This window comes from Sciurus vulgaris (genome assembly GCF_902686455.1).
Source record: "Sciurus vulgaris genome assembly, chromosome: 7".
Classification (NCBI taxonomy): Eukaryota; Metazoa; Chordata; class Mammalia; order Rodentia; family Sciuridae; genus Sciurus; species Sciurus vulgaris.
Window position 1 is genome coordinate 29491597 of NC_136467.1, and position 22288 is coordinate 29513884.

General features: G+C 36.4%; 1 protein-coding gene across 8 annotated transcripts in view; it reads left to right on the forward strand.

The window, feature by feature from the left end:
- Positions 1-3857: 3857 nt before the first annotated feature.
- BCLAF1 (BCL2 associated transcription factor 1) overlaps positions 3858-22288 on the forward strand; it is a 31791-nt gene continuing 13360 nt past the window's right edge. For 3 of the 8 annotated variants that reach the window (XM_079146208.1, XM_079146213.1, XM_079146215.1), the window contains exons 1-8: positions 3858-4003; positions 9701-9797; positions 13894-14007; positions 15092-16000; positions 17186-17851; positions 17977-18146; positions 20400-20505; positions 21484-21568. In XM_079146208.1, coding sequence (XP_079002334.1) covers positions 13904-14007; positions 15092-16000; positions 17186-17851; positions 17977-18146; positions 20400-20505; positions 21484-21568 — 2040 coding nt within the window. In that variant the 5' untranslated portion in view covers positions 3858-4003; positions 9701-9797; positions 13894-13903. Of the gene's footprint in view, positions 4004-4497; positions 4517-9700; positions 9798-10238; positions 10417-13893; positions 14008-15091; positions 16001-17185; positions 17852-17976; positions 18147-20399; positions 20506-21483; positions 21569-22288 lie in introns of those variants that run through there. The other 5 variants (XM_079146211.1, XM_079146214.1, XM_079146209.1 and 2 more) reach the window with 4 other exon arrangements.

A 22288-nucleotide genomic window follows, 5' to 3' on the forward strand; every position in this document is an offset into this window, starting at 1 on the left:
TCTTTTTTCTTTGTCATGGGAGTTATGCCCCATTTCAGGTAGATTTTGAGTTACAACAGAGAAGCAGGAATGTCTTGTTCTGCTTTGTATCATCTAAAATATTATAGGTTTCAATAAGTCACTGGTTCTCAAACTTTGATGTATATGCCTACCTCTACCTCAGTGTGTTCTGAAACTCAGTGATCTACTTTTAAAATAAGCAATAAGAAATTAGGTTATTCTCAGGAAGTGGATCATGCACCACAATGGGCAAAAATTACTGCCAGAAACTTAAAAAGAATTACATGTTCCATTTGTTGTGATTATCTGTTTCAGAAAGATGGACATTAATCTTGGTAGACCTTGGGGACATGGCTAACAGTCATATTTGTTTTTTCTTCGTGCAGTGGATTGAACACAGGGCCGCACACATGCTAAAGCATGAGCTCTACCACTGAGTTAAAGTCCCTGGCTCAATAGTCACATTTTGACGTTTTAATTATATTTTTTCAAAATGGAGTTATTAATTAAGGAACGACACTGTAATTCATGAATAGATGATTCTGTTAATTTTAAATCTGAAAAAAATAAAAACTCTATATTCAAGGCCAAGTGTATATAGCTTGGTGGAAGATTGCATGCTTAGCATGTGTAAGGCTCTGGGTTCAATGCCTAGCACCCTAGGACAAAAAAAGGCCAAAACCTAAAACCTGTACATTCTTAGCAGGTAAAAGGGAATTAAAAAGTGGTGAGGCAGGAGTCCTAGTCAACCGTGTTCATCCACAGAAAATGAAATAGATTTGGCTATTTATTTCATTGGCACAGAGCTGGAAAAATGACAGATCATTTTGAAAATTATCTTCATAAATACTGAAAACTGTGACATGGGTTCATGGTTCCTGTTTGTAAGCAATAGAAAACAATTCTGACTAACTCACCCAGAAAATAAATTTACTGGAAGGATATCAGTTAGCTCAAGAATCAATGCATACTTTACCACAATTACGATTTTAAAAGGGTGGGGAGCTGGGAATGTAGCTTGGTGGTAGAATATGTGCTTAGTATGTGCAAGGTCCTGAGTTTGATTTCTGATATTAACAAACCAAACCAAAAGCCCAGAAAGATATTAAGGCAAAGCCTAGGGAAGATAAGAACAAATGGAGGCCAGGCAGCAAGAACTATAGCCTAAGTCCCTTCCTAGCAACTCTAGTTAGGGAATCTCCATTGGTCCCATTTCCTCTGTTGCCTGCTTCTCAATCATTGGGTTTCCAATGCCACTATTCAAAGGGAGTGTGAAGAATAAGATCCCAAATACCCCTTCAACCTCAGCTTCTCCCAAGGGGAAAACAGTTCAGATGTTATTCAGCCTTAAAAGACAAACCCAAATGAAGTAGGCTGAGGGAGTTAGCCTTAGTGGTCTGGACCTCCAGTTACATTCTCATTCCTATGTTCTTGTCCTTGTGCTTTTCAGATGCCCAATATTCTCTTCTTCTCTTTGAATTATCTTAAAACAAAACCAAAACCAAATAAAAAATACCATGTTAACAAAATGTTTTACAAACATTCACATAATTGTCTGTAACTGCATGAAATATTATCTCAGCATACTTTCTGTATTTATCTTATTAGTAAGATTGGTAATTTTGCAATTCATGTTTCTTCCTGGGATAATTTTCTATTTTTATACCATGTCCAAATGCCAATTTTTTAAATAGGCTCTTAATTATTTCCCCCTGTTCTTTTCATCCAGTTTGTATTTTAAAAGAAAGCAAACGTTTCATTACAAAGAATGGAACTGTATTGGTAGAGTTTGGGGTGTTGAAAATAAAAATCACATAATGTAGTGAAGGTACATAAAACATCATTTGAATTTAAGAATTTTCAAATTTGGAGCTTGGTAAAGTAAGTATCACATATCAAGTGGATCTAGTTCAAGAAAAGTCTGAAAGGTTTTCCTGTTTATTGAAGGATTTGTTCCATGTGGCTTCTCCTTTCTTAGTACTTACATTTATTTAAAATCAAAATTAGGGGTGGGGTATAGCTCAGTGGTAGATGCTTTTCTATGTACCAGTACCTGGGTTTAATTCCAAGTAACACATACATAATCAAAATCAGTTACATTGTCACATACAGAAAGATGACCTCATTTTTAACGAATTTAAAATAGAATTGCAAAGGAAGCTTAAGGATAATATCCTAGCCTGCAAAGCATTCTAGTCAAACTTTGGTGTGATCTGAATAAACGGATTAATAACAGGCTGTAGGGTCCTCCTCCTGCTTTACATATGCAGAATAGCAGAGTTGTACAGAGTCATCAACAGTTGTTATTTTTAATTTAGTTCACCCACTCAAAAAAATATTTACTGAGCAACTCCTTAGCTAAACACTTTGGACTTATCAGTGTACAATATACGAACGATTCCAGTTTTCACTTCCTGAGGGTGGTAGCGACATGAGGGATGTTTGTACAATTAAATACAAAAAACAAACCCTAGATTTCATTTCATAAATATAACTTTCAGGAGGCTGAGGCAGGATGACCGCCAAGTTCAAAGCCAGCCCCAGCAACTCAGGGAGACCCCATCAAAAAAAAAAAAAAAAAAAAAAAAAAAAAAAAAAAAAGTAAGAAAGGGCTGGGGATGTGGCTCAGAGGTTGAGCCCTTACGGGTTTGATCCCTAGTAACAACAAAAAAAGGTACTTCTAGTTGCGTTGGTAAACTGGATTGTAAGGAATGTCCTCTGTACACTATTAAATTCATAACGAGGTCCAATACTGGATTTAACTGAAGAAAGAATGAATGCTAAGGGGCTGGGGAGATAGCTCAGGTGGTAGAATGCTTGCCTCGCAAGCGCTAAGGCCCTGAGTTCTATCCCCAGTACCGCAAAAAAAAAAAAAAAAAACTAATTATAACCTTGAAATTCTTCAAGGTAGTTACCCTCGAAAAACATCAAAGTAGTAACGGTTTAAACCTCTAAGGAAGAAAATGCAGCTAAGAAAGACTATTAATAGAAAATGTGCTAATGCTTTTTTTTTTTTTTTTTTTTAATTTGATTCAAATCTAATGTGGCTTGCCTATTCATAATGTGATTCATGCTTCTGGCAGCTCATGTTATGTTCCTTGGCCAACACAAATGGTTGTTATAGGCCGAAAGCTGCTTCACGCTGTTTTTTTTTTTTTATGCCTATGCCAATCTCCGAAAGCTTAAGGGGTAATGTTTTAACGTCACAAGGGACGCAGCAGGCTATGACGCAAACCTTCCAGCCTTACCATACTCCCACTACGGCGGAGCCAATGGCGAGTATATCAGATGCCACTCAAAAAGGGATTTAGGCCGTGGCCATTTTCAACTTAAAAGTGCTTCTGGCACATTTAATTGCAAAGCCAGAGTCATTCCAGTTATGCATCCAAGAAAAAACGCCTCGCTCCTGGCGGAGGGAGACGCGGGTCTGGGACCACAGGTTCCTCTTGCCTTCCGGTCTTTTCCTCAGACTTTTCGTTTTTGGCCTGGTCTCGGCCCACCCCACAGAGAGCATGGACCAGACGAACCAACTACAACAAAGAGCAGGGGCGATAGATAGTGTGAGGTCTAGCAGATCCCCTAAACACAAGGCCAGTCGCCCGCCAGTTCCATCGTAAAAAGTCAAGCGACTTTAAGGCTTAGGAAAACACCCGCTTCCTCTCCAGCCCCACCCGTTAGTCTACTGCCACCCAGGCGGAGAATGCCGCCGCGAACCGGAGGGCGGAGTCGCCACATCTTCACGCGAGACCATACACGCGACTTCCCAGAAAGCCTCAGGCAACATCTTAATAGAGGCCTGGGAGCCGGTCTAGAGCGGAAGGGTGGGCGGGGCCTGCCTAGATACTTAGCGGCACCCGAGGCCACGCCCCAAATCGGAAGTGACGGAGACGAGCATACGCGTCGAAGCTACCTCTATGGTTTTCCTCTCGTTCTCGAGTCGGGAAATGGCCGCTGTGTAGTTACAACGGAGATAAATCCCGGGAGCCGTGCTTCGGCGTATTAGGTAAGTCTTGAGATGCATTCAGATTACTCAGAGGCCCGTGAATACCGAGGACGGGCGAATACTGTTGACTCTTTTGTGGGTGGTGACGGGTCGGCGACGGCAAGAGAACGCCGGAGCCGTTGCGCCGTTATTTGTGCGTTTTCCTCCGAGCTCTTCTCAGGTTTTTGAGGGACCACGAGCTTTGGAAAAGGTGTGGGGGTGGGGTAGGCCGAGCGAACGGCGCGCTCGCGTGGCTGCGAACCTGGCTCGAGATCCAGAGACCGCGCGGCCTTTTCGTGCGCGTGCGCACACCTCCTTCAACCCTTCCCCCATTTCTTCTGGTCGGAACCCTGCGCGCGCCCGAGCGGACAATCTGCGCACGCGCGCTTCCTCGTTTCTCGCTTCCCCGCCTATGGCGCGTGCAGCCGCGTGAGGTGCTGCTTGTGTTCGCCTCTCATTGGCTGGGAGCGCTACCTTTCTTCCCGGCCTTTTGGCTTTCACAAAATAAGCGTGACCTGCAGCAAAGTGCCCTGGGTGAGTCGGCCCTTTTGAGCGTCGTCTTTAAACTCCTTTACCCACCGTAGGCTATCAGTCGGTTTAGGCCTCCTTTTTGTTATTCTCCGTAGATTTAGGCTCCTGTTCCGCTCTTTCTAACCGACCCCGGCCTCTGCCTCTGGTCCTGGGTGTTGCTGGGAAGTTTCTTCGGTGTTAATCTTCTCGGTCCCTCTGGCATCCCACTCTGTTTTGAGACAGACGCGCACTCTTGGCTCCAGTAAACTGTGCCCAGTTACTGTTCCCTACCTCGGGGATCGAGTCTCAGTCCGAGTGACTCCACCGTACCCTAGCCGAAGGGACGTTTCTCCAGAAGTGCGAGCAAACCCATACCTTTCGGCCGTGATTCAGTCGGTTCCGTCCTTTCGGAGAAGTTGCAGCCAGGCAGCCAGGATTGGTGTAGAACTGGTAGTATAAAGGGGTGGGAGTGATGAGTTCAGTTTATGGGCTTTGCCCTCCTTTTAAACTCATGAGTTGATTCGATTCACTTTTAAGATACATCTCGTCGGGATCAGTCAGCAGTACTGGCATTTTCTTTTCTCTCTCCCTCTTTTGCGGGGGGGGGGTTGTTTGTGGGTTGGATGTTTTAGAATTGAAGTTAATACTAAAGTTGCAAGTATATGTGGCCAAAACTGGGGTAAAACGGTTGGCTACTTCGGACTTGTATCCTATTGCCACACAGTTAATTTTTTTTTTTTTTTTAAATTAAGAACAAAACCAAAACCAAATGTCTTATTCCATTTTGACTCTAAATGGGGTGGGCAGGCTACTGTTTAGCCTATAAAGAACCTTAAGTAGGAAACTGCTACAAGTTGATTTACAGTTTCGTCTGATCCAAACAAATACTGGTTAAATAATTTGATGGGAAGTCTTATGTGTCTAAAGTAGCTCATGATAATCTAAAGCCTATCTAATGATAATCTGTAGCATCTTTTAAGGATTTTACACTTTCACCATTATATTGTGAACACTGGAGTCCCTCTTAATCAGATAATAAATGGTGTCTGAGGAGACTAGCTAGAGCTGATTATCGACTTCCAAGAACAGTAGTATTATAGGACTTGATAACAGACTTGTAAGAAATACTTTTCACTGGTAGGCTCAGGTATATTTGAATTAATTAATCTGCATTATGGAGATTGAACCCAGGGATGCTTTATCACTGAACTACATCCCAAGTCCTTTGTTTTTTATTGTGAGACCAGGTCTTGCTAAGTTGCCCAGATTGGCCTCAAATTTGTGATCCTCCCTGCCTCAGCCACCCAAATTGTTGGAATTACAGGCAAGTGCCATCATGCCTGGCTGCTTGAATTATTAAACAACTTATGTGGGCAGCAGGCTTTACTAGAATAACTGTAATGTGAGAACTTGCAGAAATGGAGAAAGGTTTTTTTTTTTTTCCCAGTTCTCATGGATATTCGGATTGCGTGTTCCCAGAAAATATTTTGAAATCATTCGTGGGATACTACTGAATTCTGTTGTGTGTAATTTTCAGTGGTTTGTTATTTAACAAATAAGTAGATTTCTGGATAGTGTCAGTGTTGATGTTCTAATTGAAGAATATGAATTTGTTCTTTATTCATATCCAGCTTCTTAAACAGTGATTATTTTTATTTCAGAGTCCTAAGCATTTAATAATTTGTACCCAAGACTAAACAAGCAGTGCACTGACTTGAAGGTAATAGCAATATTAGCCTACATTTATATAATATTTTGAAGTTTTCAAACACTTCAATTTTCCTTGATCCAGTATTTCTCCATTTTCTAGATTGAAGCCCAAAAGTTAGAAAACTAAAGACCATATAGACCAGGAAGTGGCACAACCTGGTTTACAATGTGGGTATTCCGATCCACAGTTCCCTGCTCTTTCCTTTTTTTTTTTTTTTTTTTTTTTTTTTGGCGGTGCTGGGGATTGAACCCTGGGTCTTGTGCTTGAGAGGCAAGTGCTCTACCAACTGAGCTATCTCCCTAGCGCCACCATGCTCTTTCTTTTAACAAGGTGCAACAAGCTGGACTAAACTTAAAAATCTGTGACTAAGCCTTTTTTCATCTTCAAATATATATATATATATATATAAAACTTTAAATTTTTATGTATACACATATATTGGTACTGGGGATTGAACTTGGTTGCTTTACCACTGAACTCCATCACTAGCCCTTTTAGTTTTTATTTTTGAGATGGTCTTGCTAAGTTGCTAGAGTCTCAAGTTGCTGAGGCCATCCTTGAACTTTGGAGTAAAAAAAGACTAAGATGATGTCAGACAATGGTGCACAGCTATAATCCCCAGTGACTCAGGAGGTTGAGGCAGGAAGATCACCAAGTTCAAGGCCAGCCTCAGCAACTTAGCTTATGTGGCAGCCATCTTAAAATGTAATATTTCTGATGATGTGACAATTGATTAACCCTTCTAGGAATTTCCCTACTGGAGTTAAGAGTAAAATCCAGGCCTAATAGATGTTATATGATCTGGTCCATTCCTACTTCTACCTTATCTTGTACCCTCGGCTCCTTGATCACAGTACCTCAACATTTGTACTGGTCTTTTTGTCTAGAATGGTGAAGTGTTCGTCTTCTGCCTAGAATGTTCTTCCTTCCCTTGATCTTTGCAGTATTTGTCTTTCACTTAAATGTTGCCTCCTTAAAGAGGGCCCCAGGATTCAACTAAATGTTTTCCTCCTAACCTGTCACCTTGTGGACTCCTCCCCTACTATTTGCTTGTCATTATTTGTTTTCCTGTTTGTCTTTCCCTCACTGGATGCTCTAGGAAAGTAGGAAATGTAAGTTTTCTTAAAATTCTTATGTAATAGGCAGTTAGTACAATGTATTCTGAAAACTTAGAATTCTTTTCATTTGAAAGATGGTATTAATACTTAGTTCACAAAATTATTAGGATTAGATGAGATTTTATTTAAAGTTACTTGACGGATTTTGGCATGTGGTTGGTATTTAGCTATTTAGTTTAACTATGATTTGTTGCTGATATCTTGTTCCTCTGTTTGTGTTTTTTTGTAGCACAGGAGATCTCTTACATAATCATGTCTCAATACCTAACAGTGCTTTGTACACAGACTGCCACCTAAAAATTTTTAGTTGAGGACTGGGGATGTAGTTAAATACTTTCCTAGCCTGTGCAGTGCCCTGGGTTCCATCCCCAGCACCATCACCACTAAAAAACAAAAAAACCTACTTGAGCTGATAAGTCTTTGATGCTGACTACTATGTATTCCATATTTCATATCATTTATATCTTTTGAGTTCTTGGTGTGGATACTTGAGTATATTTATGAATTGTGAACAAGAGTATATTGCCACTGGTCCAACAGCCTATAGTCCCTCCTCTCTGTTTTCTGTTTCTAGTATGTTTTTTCTTGGAACATCAAAAACATTACAACTCGGAATAAATTGATTCTTCTGGATATATAAGTTAAAATTGGCCTTTTGGAATTGTTTAAGGGAATTGTTAGTTAACAAGATCCTTGTACCACCAGCAGCAGTGAAATCAGTGATACTGACTTCAAGTCAGAAGAAAGTTTTTTTTAGCAGTACATTAATTTAGAAGATTAGCTGTTTTCTCTGCCCACTTGGGGGTTTTGAATTTTTAAACATTAAACTTAAATGAACTTTAGAAATTCTTTTATTTCATTTCTCTACTCAAGGCTGCTTGGCTTTTTGGTTTTGCTTTTTTATTTCAGTATGTTAGTGCCTTAGTTACTGTGTTTCTACTTAGTCCTAGCTCGAACCACAGATCTCATATCTCCCCAGTAGTAGGGCCATGGCTATATCAGGCATACTTTTTTTTTTTTTTTTTGAGGCGGGGGGGTACTGGGGGTTGAATTCAGGGGCACTTGACCACTGAGCCACATCCCCACATCCCCAGCCCTTTTTTATATTTATTTAGAGACAGTGTCTCACTGAGTTGCTTAGCACCTCGCTTTTTGCTGAGGGTGGCTTTGAACCTGCAGTCCTCCTGCCTTAGCCTCTTGGGGTGCTGGGATTGTAGGCGTGTGCACAATTGTAGGTTGTAGATTGTAGGTTGGCATACCCCAGGCATACCATTCTCTACTAGTTTAATCTTATTTCTCTTTGTATTTCAGATATTACTGCATTTAAAAAATTGTTACTTGATAAGATTCATGGATCTTCATTTCAATATATATATATATTTTTTCTCCCTTAAGCTTGTTTATTAATTCAAGTCCTGGCATTTATCAATCTTGCCTGCCCCCCAGTACCAGGGATTAAATCCCCAGGTGCCCTACTGCTAAGCTATATCCCCAGCCCTGATTTTTTTGGTACTGGGGATTGAACCCCGGAGTGCTTTCTATATCTCTAGATCTTTTAACTTTTTTATTTTGAAACAGGGTTTTGCTGAGTTACCTAGGCCAGCTTTGCACTTGTACTCAGCCTCCCACGTGGCTGAAATTACAGGCATGTGCCACCATGCCCTGCTCTTGTTCTGGTCTGAATTTTTGCTCCCATAGTGTTTTTGGACTATCCATTGCACATAATTGATAATCACTGAATGTTACTCAGAAAGCCAACCTTTCCAGTATTGATAGCTGCTTAACATTTTGAACCAAATTTAAATTGATTTACATGGTAATGGTTAGTTTAGGATGATTATGGACTTTCAGTTCATACTTGTTTCATTGCAGACTATTACTTGAATGTACATGTATGAAAGTGCTTTTAAGCATACAGTTTAGAGTCATTGTGATAAAAATCAGTTTTAGATAAAAATGAAAGGAAATGCTAAGAGAAAATAGCAGAGCATTAAATTCATTTTAGATGGTGTACACATTATGAATATTAACTACAGATTATCTGATGTTTTCATATGCCAAGATGACATTGTTAATTACTTTGAAATTTTATGGTAGGGAGACAGCATATCTTTTTCTAAGCCAAATTACTAAAATTAGAATTCAGGTATTTTAAAAGTTAAGTTGCTGTCAGTTATATAAACTGCTGCATTGTGATTTTCAAAAATGTTGTTACACATTTTTGTGGTTTAAAATTTAGTGTTTCCTAAGTTAGTTTCCCCTTCCTTAAAATCACAAGCGCCTTTATTAGTATATTGCAGTACCCAGTGTATGTATTATTAATAGTGACTATTATTCAGTTTACCATAACTCATGTATTTTTTTTTTTATATTTGCTAGGAATTTGAATTTAGAGTTTAATTTCTCAGAACCATCTCTTCAGGAAGAACTGTACAGTATCTCAAAGACTATACTGACTTCTTGCTTAAAACCCAAGGTAAGTAGCGTTCATTTTTCTGTTTCCAGTTTACACTTATTTCATAAAATGTGACTGCTGAACTGGTAATTGAGATGGAATGATTAAAAGCTATGTAGTATGGAGCGTTTTTTCCCCCACCCTTTTTGGTGGCTTGTATGAAGTCAGATTTTAAGATAGTTTTAGAAAAATGGTTCTTTGTTGTTGTTGTCGTTGTTGTGTTTTTTGTTTTTTGTTTTTGATCCTGGGGATTGAACCCAGGGGCACTTTACCACTGAGCTACATTCCCCAGCCCTTTTTGTTTTTTAATTTTGAGACAGGGTCTTGTTAAGTTGCTTAGGGCCTCTTGTGAGTTGTTGAGTCTGGCCTCAAACTTTTAATCCTCCTGTCATCTTGAGTCGCTGGGATTACGGGAGTATAACACTATGCCCGGCTGATTCTTTTCATCTCTCCTGCTTCTAGGTTGTGTATTTGCTTCTTCCACTTCTATAAAAACTTCTACTAATAAAGATTCAGAACATACAAAGCAATTTAAAAACAAAGCAAGACAAAAAGACCCTGCTGTTTTAACCCATCTTCCCTAATGCAAACAAGAGGAGTTCCATAACTTAACTTTTTCCCCCTCTACTTTGGTGTTAAGGTAATTAAAATTAATTCCTTATTATGTACCAAACATTGTACTACATGAGCTACATGTATCAATTCATTTAGTCCTTTATGAAGTAGGAACTGTACTTTTCTTCATTTTTATGATTAACTGCAGTTCAAGAAATTTGCCTAAGGTCACACAACTAAGGAGGTATCTTAGCTTGGCTTTGAATTCAGGTAGTCTGAGAAGTTTTGATCTTCTTTAGCCAGGTATATATTTATACAAAGGCATGAAAGAATTATGTCAATCCAAATTTCTGGGGCTCGGAGTTTTAAGTTAGTGGTCAAGTGCTTGCCTAGTGTGTGCAAGGCCCTGGTTTGATCCCCAGTACACCAATACACACACACAACAACAACAACTAAAAAAACTCCAAAATAACCAAAATTTTTTTGGACTGATAAATTTATAGGTGTGCTTTTTTTTAAATCACTTATTTGAAGCTTTAAGTGTGTCTATTTAAAAACAAAGCAAAACCCACATGTTTAAAAATAAACTTGCTGCTTAAAAAGACAAACAAAGATCCCTCTAGGTTCTGGGGAGTGCATTCATTTAACAGTTATTTCCAAAATACCTATTGTGCTTATATTGCTGTAAGCTGTGTTAGAGCACAGAGTGTATCAATGAACAAAGAAAAGGTGATGTCCTTGCCTTAACCAAGTTTTTGGTCCATAAGAAATAATCCATGGTTAATAGTGCCATGTGTAATACTGTGCTTTTAGAAGTACCTGATGGGAGTGGTTTGCAATCTTTCCCCCACCCGTTTCTGTGCTGGGGTTTGAACCCAGGGCCTCATGCATACTAGGCAAACAACCCCTAAGTGAGCTACACCCCTAGCCTGGCCTGAAGCCTTGAAGAGTTTATTCTCCTAACCTAGTCTTTTTAATTTTGTTTGTATAAAACATTTTTTATTTGTTCTGGATTGGAAAAGTCTACACAATTCCTGAACTGTTTGCTGAAAAGTACCATTAGCAAAACAAAATACCTCAAGAGCTAAACATCAGAGTTTGTAGATATGCATAGCACAGAACCTTTGTATCTAAGTAAATAAAAAGTGTTTACTTAATAATTAATACAATAAACATGGATTTTTATCTAGCTGTTGGGATCTTCAAAATCATTTGCAGCTCTGGCTTTTTAAAAATAGTTTTTCTGATTATCTTAGTGGAAGAAAAATCAATTTCTTGAAATACATTTCATTACACTGAATGTTAATTACATATGTAATTTATAAAGTTTGAGAAAGGCAGTACTTTGAAAGCCAGTAAAGTGTCCTGATAATTTAGAGTTCCTAATAATTTCTGATAATTTAGAGTTCTTATTTTAGAGATTATAAATGTGATTGTCACCAGTTTCATTGTATTGTCAAAATAAAATACAGTTTGCCGAACCAAATTTGTCTTTGTTCTGCTGGGTATCGGATTTCCCTGTGTGAATGCTAAATTTCCTTTATAAAAGTTGTAGAATTCTTATTCTACCTTTTTGAACACTGAAACGTGCATTTTAACTTGTGTCTTATGTGTGTCTTGCTTACTTGGGATTGAGAAGAAGATGAGAGTAGAAGAAAAAGGTGATAGTTTGTCTATTAGAGGATAGTTCTGTTGTATTTGAAATACCTAAAATCTTGAATTTTTCATTTGTGTTCTTTGAAGAGAAAGTATGTAGACATAATCTTTACTTTTTCTGCAATTCAACTAATTTTAATATCTCCAAATACTATTTTATAGTACTGAGCAAAAAGACTAGATAAAATGGTTCATTCAAAAATACTTGGTTCTAGGAGATATGATTTAAATATATGAGAATTTCTATTAGAAGTGTAAGTTGATTTTTATGGAAACAGTGACTTATTTTGATAATAAGTCAGTAGAGATTTGGAAGTAGTTCCACAGTTGTCCCTTGAACACAGGTTTGAACTTCATGGGTCCACTTTACATGAATGGTTTTGGGAAATTCATGACAATTTGAAAAAATTTACAGACGAGCCATGTAGCCTAGGACTAATGGAAAAATTTCTAAAAAGGTATGTCATGAATGGATAAAATATATTTAGATAATAGTTTTTTATTGTTTACTAACATAAAATGCACATCTATTAGAAAAAGTTAAAATTTATAAACACTCATAGGCAGTACGTGACTTCATTTGCTATTGAGAGAAATGTAAACAAATGTAAAGATGCAATACTTAATCATAACTGCATAAAATCAACTGCTGTAATAATTTCATAACCACCTTTTGCCATTTTTGTGAAAAGTGCTGTGAGTATCCACTTAAAATGCTGGTCATGATGCTAATAACCATCTCTGTGAGCAGTTTATTTCTCTAGAAAATTTTGTGTTGTGTACCATATATAATCAGTATGGCATACAAAACATGGTCAGTTGAGTTTTGTAACTTGTAAGACTTCTATCCAATGGCAGTTTATTATTAAGTTTTTGGGGAATCAGAGGTTATATGTAGGTTGACTATGTGGGGGTCACTGTGTTTAACCTCCTCGTGGTTGTAAGGGTCAGCTGTATATGGCAAAAATAAACCTAGAAGTTTAAGACTGTGTATAGTCTTAGGACTCACTGAAAAGTTGAAAATGAGACATTTGGGATGTACATGCAATGATTGTTTTATGAAGAGTAGATTATATGAATTAGTTCTGTTAATTCTATACCCAGGGAATTCTGATTTTAGCATTTGATACCATATAATGTTTAGAAAAGTTAAAGAATAGTGTGCAAGTTTTCTTTTTCTTGTAGTTGTAAATTTCTCTTGTCAGTAATCTTAATTTCTGTATCTTGTCCTTTTTCATCTTACCAGAAAGCTAGAGTACCCTAGGCCTTGTCATGTAAGTCCATTTTTTATTCTGTCATCATGACTACTGACAACAAGCAGAGTCATGGATGACTTCAGCTTTTCAGAGATTTTGTGACCTTTGTTTCTATTAGGAACTTATCTCTTATTACCACTCAAGGCTGTATTGTATACATGGATACATGGTATGGTCAGTTTAAGCCCATTTCAAGGATGTGAAGTACCATGGCAAAGTCTAGATAGGTCCCCCCCCCCCCCCCCATATTGAGCCACTTGCATTTTCTTTGTTTCAGGTTCCTTATCTGTAATAGTTGGTTATATCTTTTTTTTTTTTTTTTTTTTTTTTTTTTACAGGAGAGGTAGGTATTTGTTGTGGCATGGAATAACATGTAACGTTGCTGCAGTCTGATATTGCTCTTTTTAGTTTCTGTAGCTGTTACCTTTTTGATTTGAGACAAGTGGGGCAGTACATAGAAAATTTCCCTTGTTTCTTCAGTATACAGTACTTGCCATGCAGGTGAAAACCAGGTTTTATTTAAGAATATTGACCTTTTGAAAAGAGCGAGGACCTGTAAAATTCATTTTGTATCTGAAAGTAAGTAAATTATGTATGAAAATTTAATCAAATTGTGATTTTTAACCTTTTTTACCCTTTCATTTGACTAGGAGAAAAGAAATGGGTCGTTCCAATTCTAGATCACATTCTTCAAGATCAAAGTCTAGATCACAGTCTAGTTCTCGATCAAGATCAAGATCACACTCTAGAAAGAAGAGATACAGGTGAATTAATGTTTTAGTTGCTTGAATAATGATAATCATTAAGAGCTAATATTTATTGAGTGCCATATATATTTAATTCTCTAAGAATCCTGTGGAATGGATCTATTGTTAATGCCCTTTTAGAGTTGAACAGTAGAAAGTTGCAAGCTAGTAAATGTCAAAGCTTAGATTTGAATCTACCAATTGAACTCCAGATCTGATTCTTGTATTGTTCTAATGTATAATGGATTTCATTGTATTTTTCCATTATGCTAAGAGATAAGTTGGATAATGTAAGAATTACTTGGTAGTATACAATCTGCATAGTTTCTTAAAATTTTCTTTAGTTGGCAATGGACCTTTACTTATTTATATGCAGTGCTGAGAATTGAGCCCTCACATGTGCTAGGCACAACCTCCAGCCCCTGCATAGTTTTTATTTCTGACTCTGATCTTTGATTTTTTTGGGGAGAGGGTGGTGGTATTGGGGATTGAACCCAGCTCAGTATACTACCACTGAGCTACGTCTCCCGACCCTTTTTATTTTTTTGAGACAGGGTCTTTCCAAGTTGCCGAGGCTCACCTTGAACTTGGCACTTTGCTGCCTCATTATCCCAAGTACCTGGGATTGTAGGTGTACAGCTGGATTTTTTGAATTCTAACAAAGAAATACTTTTTTGTTTAAAATAATTAACTCTGGTTGTTTTTTCAAATAGCAATACACAACATAGAAAGTTGAAATCACCCATTGAAAATAACTTAGCTGAATGCCAAAGGCATTTCACTGTATATAATACTGTGTAACCTTTCCCCCCATTCACAATATATGATGCAGTGCCATTATATTTTTTTAACACTGTCTCTAGGTGACAGCCTTCTTGTTTTCCGTGCCTTCATTCCTAAGGCCTTTATTTATTCTTCCATTATTTACCATAGAAGTAAGTTTTTAAAATTAGAAACAGTCAAGTTTTGTACAAATGAGTTTTTTTAAAAAGTATACATTTTTAACTTTGATTATTTATATGTTATATTCAACCAGAAATACTTAGAATGGTAGGAAAGACTACTTTATTTTTTCTTGCATTGATATTTACTTTATTTTTAGTTCTAGGTCTCGTTCCAGGACATATTCAAGATCTCGTAGTAGAGATCGTATTTATTCTAGAGATTATCGTCGAGATTACAGAAATAATAGAGGAATGAGACGACCTTATGGGTACAGAGGAAGGGGTAGAGGGTATTATCAAGGAGGAGGAGGTAGATATCATCGAGGTGGTTATAGACCTGTCTGGAATAGAAGGCATTCTAGGAGTCCTAGACGAGGTCGTTCACGTTCCAGGAGTCCAAAAAGAAGATCCGTTTCTTCTCAGAGGTCCCGAAGCAGATCTCGCCGGTCATATAGATCCTCTAGGTCTCCAAGATCATCATCATCTCGTTCTTCATCCCCATATAGCAAATCTCCTGTCTCTAAAAGGCGAGGGTCTCAGGAAAAACAAACCAAAAAAGCAGAAGGGGAACCACAAGAAGAGAGTCCTTTGAAAAGTAAATCACAGGAGGAAACAAAAGATACATTTGAACATGATCCATCTGAATCTATTGATGATTTTAATAAATCAGCCACATCTGGTGATATTTGGCCTGGCCTTTCAGCTTATGATAATAGTCCCAGATCACCCCATAGTCCTTCACCTATTGCTACACCACCTAGTCAGAGTTCATCTTGCTCGGATGCCCCCATGCTTAGTACAGTTCATTCTGCAAAAAATACCCCCTCTCAGCATTCACATTCCATTCAGCATAGTCCTGAAAGGTCTGGCTCTGGTTCTGTTGGAAATGGATCTAGTCGATACAGTCCTTCTCAGAATAGTCCAATTCATCATATCCCTTCACGAAGAAGCCCTGCAAAGACAATCACACCACAGAATGCTCCAAGAGATGAGTCTAGGGGACGTTCCTCGTTTTATCCTGATGGAGGAGATCAGGAAACTGCAAAGACTGGAAAGTTCTTAAAAAGGTAAGAACTAACGGAAGGTGGTATTTAGATTATATTAGTTCTTTTATTTGGAATTATGTGACTTTAAAAGTTGCATTGTGATATGCATTGGCTGTTTTTACTCACAACTAGGTACTTACTTGATGAGATAAATCTAGATTGTACTCCTTATATGGTGGACTTTGGAAGCTAAGTGTTTTAGTGTTCCTTTTAATTTTAACCATTTTCAATCAAGAATAAACAGTGTAAATCATGACCAATAATATGTTAAGAACCATAAAACTAGAAATTGGTAGTGCATTGAAAGCTTTTTTTTATTCTTTTCACCACTAAAATGACCTTCATAAATGGTGCACTTAGGTTGCACATTATTGGGTGGTATTACATTCAGTTGTCACTGTTTAATAAATTTAGCCTGATTTAGAAAAGATGATTTAATTTTGATTTTTTTCAGTACCTTTGATGACATTTACTTTGTACTTTAGACAATTACTTTGTCTAAATTTTGATTTCAAGCATTGTGAAAAATTGCTAATAAATTTGGTTCTTAATGTAGTGTTGGTTGACTTAAAAAGTGAGGAAATAGAACAAGATGTTATTTATGGTATGCTAGCTTAGAATTAATGTTTTTTATTGACTGATACTTAGTTTTCGTTTAATATTTCCAAGAATCATTTTCTAGAGCTGAGTTATGAACTATTTTGTGATTCAGATAGAGTATTATATACCTTTATTAATTGCATTAAAGTCCATTTGTTTATATGATAGATAAGAAGTTAATGGAATAGAAATGTTGATGATAAGTAGAATTCTAGTAGATTTGTGTATTATCCATTATTGGTTCTTGGTCTCAAAAGTTAAATATAGGCTATGTATTGCAGCTTAAATGTTGTATATTGTAAGATGTCTGTAGAAATATGGGTTTGTTAATGCAGGATTGTGGACTGAAGAAATGGAATAGGTTTTTGAGATCACTGTATGCATTTTTAAACTTTTGGATATCTAATGTAAATTTTAAAAAGTCAGTACATGTTTTATATAATACTTTCAATGATTTTGTTTAAAGTGAGATTTGAAAAAACTTTCCTAGTAGCATTATTTTCTCTCATTGCTGGTCCGGTGGTATTGGGCAACACATTTAAGTATGCAAGTAATCTACAATGAATGCAATCCAGAGTTACTGTCCTCTTCTTTGCTTATTCACAGGTTCACAGATGAAGAGTCTAGAGTATTCCTGCTTGATAGGGGTAATACCAGGGATAAAGAGGCTCCAAAGGAGAAAGGATCAGAGAAAGGGAGGGCAGAGGGAGAATGGGAAGATCAGGAAGCTCTAGATTACTTCAGTGATAAAGAGTCTGGAAAACAAAAGTTTAATGATTCAGAAGGGGATGACACAGAGGAGACAGAGGATTATAGACAGTTCAGGAAGTCAGTCCTCGCAGATCAGGGTAAAAATTTTGCTACTGCATCTCATCGGAATACTGAGGAGGAAGGACCCAAGTACAAGTCCAAAGTTTCACTGAAAGGCAATAGAGAAAGTGATGGATTTAGAGAAGAAAAAAATTATAAACTTAAAGAGACTGGATACGTAGTGGAAAGGCCTAGCACTACAAAAGATAAGCACAAGGAAGAAGACAAAAATTCTGAAAGAATAACAGTAAAGAAAGAAACTCAGTCACCTGAGCAGGTAAAATCTGAAAAGCTCAAAGACCTCTTTGATTACAGTCCCCCTCTACACAAGAATCTGGATGCACGAGAAAAGTCTACCTTCAGAGAGGAGAGCCCACTTAGGATCAAAATGATAGCCAGTGATTCTCATCGTCCTGAAGTCAAACTCAAAATGGCACCTGTTCCTCTTGATGATTCTAACAGGTAATTCCACATTGATGCCCAGTAAGTAATCTATGGGTTGTTAGTTGGTAATCTGAACGTGGTGTTTTCACATTCAAACCAATGGCATATTTTGTTTGTGTGTGTGTGTTATCAATATGTTTCAGACCTGCCTCCTTGACTAAAGACAGGCTACTTGCTAGTACTCTTGTCCATTCTGTCAAGAAGGAGCAAGAATTCCGATCCATCTTTGACCACATTAAGTTGCCTCAGGCCAGCAAAAGCACTTCAGAGTCATTTATACAACACATTGTGTCCTTGGTTCATCATGTTAAAGGTATGCTTAGTGTGTTTAGTAATGTGAATTAAACTTCTCTTGCATGCAAATGAAAATGATTAATTATACTTTATTTTACCCCAGGGCTAGCAGGCTTACAACAAATCCTATTAAAAATTAAAAAAAATAATTTGCAGAAGAGATGTCAGTCTTTGACTATGACTAGCATCAAGATTCATGAAGAATTTTAGTTAAAAGTGAACAAAATGATAGAATTAAAATATTCTATAAGTCTAAATTACGTTAAAATTTATAGATATATTTAATGATAAAAAGTATAAAGGTGTCAGTGTTTTTGAAGTGTACAGAATGCTTAAAATTTGTCTTTCATTGCATATCTATGACTTGCAATAACAAACTGTTGGCAGAGATTTGTAACAGTGAGGCATTATTGTTACCACTGTTCTAAGAATTTATTATATTTTTAAATAAATCTAAACCAGAGGAAAATAGTATTAACTTCCTGTCTGTGATACTTGATTTGTTATGATACTTAACTTGTCTTCTGGTTTACCATCATTTTAAAAAATTACCAAGATTTTTAGAGGGGAAAAAAGTGTAAGAAGTTTAAAAGCATATTAGATGGTGATTAAGTAAGTAGTGACTAATTAGGATCATAGGACATTTTTTTGAAGATCCCTAGGGGACAAGAGTTGTCATTTCAACTAATGATTTTCTGTTTTCATCAGTATGTAATTCTGGCGTCAATGTTACTAATAATTTTCAAAGATTTTAGGGTATGACTTTTTGGGCAATTAGGTTAAGTTGTTTTTATTTTGTTTTTCTATTTAATAAGTTCATTCTCAGGAACCTCCATGGCAGTTTAAAGCCTTTTTCTTTCTTTCTTTTTTTTTTTTTTAGTTTGTCATGAGAACAACTCATAATAGCTGAAACTTGTCACTAGTAACTCTTTAATGGGCTTGGTATTTCAAAACAGTGGATAGTTAGATGAATTTCTTTTTGGCTGTAATTACTTAAACATGGTTACAAAAGAGTTTTGCTATAAGTAAGATTGTGAACCAATTTATGACCATATTATTGTGGTACATAAAGTATGAAACATTAACATTTTTTTCCTTTTTCACCTTTTTTGACCTGTCTCCACATTTTACAATTTATTGCTGAATTTTGAGATCAGATTTTGATAAATTTTTTCCTTTTTCATTTTCTTTTTACAAAAGAATTGATTATAGTTATGTTTCATAATTGGTATTGTGCAACCGATCTGAACAGCTCTTACTTTATATAGAGCTGAAAATGCCCAGTGATGTTTTCTTTTTCATTGTAACTAGGTCCTGGAATATGTTTTGAAATGGCAAAATCCATGTTTCAAAGTAAAATAGCTGTTGAAAGATACAGGCAAAGTTGAATCTTCTGTCTTCCTGGCAAAAATGGCATAAAAACTGAGTTGCTAGCTCAAATTCCTGGGTTTCATGGAATTATGATTGAGGCACTACCCTTGTAGTGGCCGTTTCACGTTTTAATGATTGGTTATGAGACATGTGCTGGATATTGGGCGGTAAGTTGACACAGATGTATGTTGACCTGTTAAGCAGATAGCTTGCTTCATAATGTAACATTTCATAGCTCATGACTTTTTACGTCTTTCTATTTTACATTTACAGCATATATCTTGAACTGGTTCATAAACTAATCAGTATCAATATTATTAATTTTAAAATGATTTAAAGAAAAGACAACAATATCAGATATATTGTCAGGTTTGCCACGATGCCAGATTTTTTGAGTAATTAGTGAATATAATTAAACTATTTTTCCAATTAATGGCAGTGTTCACTTTTTTCTTAAAGCCATTTCTGTTATGTCAACATAGTTCTTGATGAAATAATTATATCAGTTTACCCAAACCATCTCTGTAGTTCTGTATTTTTTTGTTTTTTTTGCAAAGAATTACTTGAAGTAGCTTCATTGATTCATGAATTGACAAGGTATAATTTTGGGCATCCACATGTTTCTTTCTATTTAAGGAAGTAGTGCATTATTGTGAATTTAGACTTGATTTAATCTGTTGTTCTTGGATTATATGTAGTATTGGCAGGGACCTGTGAGGAAATTTGCAATCAAGAAGTTAAAAAGGAAAGGGTAGGAATTTTTTGTAACATTGATTCTCTTCTGCTAGGTTTCTTGAATATTTTTATTTTCTTTTCACCTGCTACATGCCCTTCTGTCACAAGCGAAAAAAATCCCCTCTTAAAGATACCTAATTCGGCAGTATTTCTCCTAAATCAACAGAGCAATACTTCAAATCTGCTGCAGTGACCCTAAACGAGCGATTCACTTCGTATCAGAAAGCCACTGAAGAACATAGTACCCGACAAAAGAGCCCTGAGATACACAGGTATGTGTAGTATTGAGTTTGTGTGTTAAAATGTTATTTTGATAGGAGGAAACTGTTCAAACAAGATTGTGCAGGAAATATGATATTCTGCTCCAAGTAAACTTTGGTTTTCTTCCTCATTTATACCTTGAATAAATACATTTCTAAGTCTTAAATTTTATAATTTTCTTGATTTTTTCAGCTAGAACTTAACAGTAGTCACTCTGAGGTATGGAAATTAAATAGTTATCAATTCTTTTCTGGGGGGAGGGTGATTAGATGAGTGAGGGCCTAGACTAACCCTTCAATTTTCTAATAAGTGTGTGAAATAAAAATGCTTGATGAGAGGTAGTACTTTTTCACAAAAATAGTATGTAAGTTGACAGTTGTGTTGTAGTCCTGGCTGTATTACTTCATTGAATTGTGAGGAACAAGTTATTTAATCCTAGATATCAATTTTTTTCCCCTGCAGAAATAAGGATAGTACTTTGCAGGGTGGAGGTTATGGTGATACTGGTTATAAAGTATCTAATTCAGTGCTTAGTACTTGATTGCTGTGGTGTGGATGGTATGGTGCCTTCTCAAGAAGCACTGGGAATTTGCAACTGGTATTATCTTAGGAGAGGTACAGAATAAAAACCCAAAAGATTTTCATACTGAATATGAAAAAATATTTATATGGAATAATTAAAGATAGGAAAAGTGTTTAAGAAGCCAGTGATTGTATTCATGTGTTCACTGAGGAAAATGATGTGTTACACTGGCACAGTGATTTTTAATATTTATTATACACATTTTTGATTAATATGTTTTAAAGATCAGGCTTCACTTATATGAATAGGTAGCTGAAGCATTTTCATTCCTCCCTAATGGAAGAATTAAATTAATAACCTTATTGTGAGGCAATTGTGAGAGAAATAACTTGTAGTATCTCTCACAAAAATGTGTTTTTTTGTACTAAAAAAAATATGATTTTAAATACATTTTATTTACATTAAGGAGAATCGACATCTCTCCAAGTGCCCTGAGGAAGCATACCCGTTTAGCAGGGGAAGAGAGAGTTTTTAAAGAAGAAAATCAGAAGGTATGTTTTTGAATATACTTCTTTTCCTTTTAAGTTCAGCTTAATGGCACTGTACTAAATATAGTTTCCTTAAGGCAAAATATTTATAGATAACTTCTATTTTTAACTTGAAATACATTATATTTATGGTAGTATACATGGTGCTTCTTTTTCGAAGAAAGTAAGCTGAAACTAAAATACTTTAAATTAAAAACAAAGAATTTTTTAAAATGTTAGTGAAAAGGAAATATTTAGTTCTAATAATATGTAAAGAGCCAGTGGGTGGACAAAGGAAGATGATAAAAGCAAAGAGAAGTTACATTATGGTTTCTATAGAGTTTTGAGGTAGATAAATTAGAATTTGTGTGTGCTTAAAATAATAGCACTAGGTTCTTCACAGAGAGCAAGAAGTAATCCCTGTTGGGGCATTTTTGATGTACGCTATAGATAGGCATTCTGTAAACTGATTTATAAGTGAATCTTGAAAAAAAAAAAGTTACTATTGGTATATTTGTGTATTGGGATGGCTTTTACACTTATAAAGAGCCTATGAAAGATCAGGCATGGGATTGAGGGATTTAGACGGAATGGAATATGGTGCTTCAGGGGACTTTGATAAACCTGATATTTCAAAATTGACACTTTCTAGGTAGAGTAGCCTATAGAACAAATGTGTCTAGTAGTAAAAAAAGTGCAAAAAAGGTGGAAAGGGAGCAAATGTCTGTTTTGAATTAGATTAGG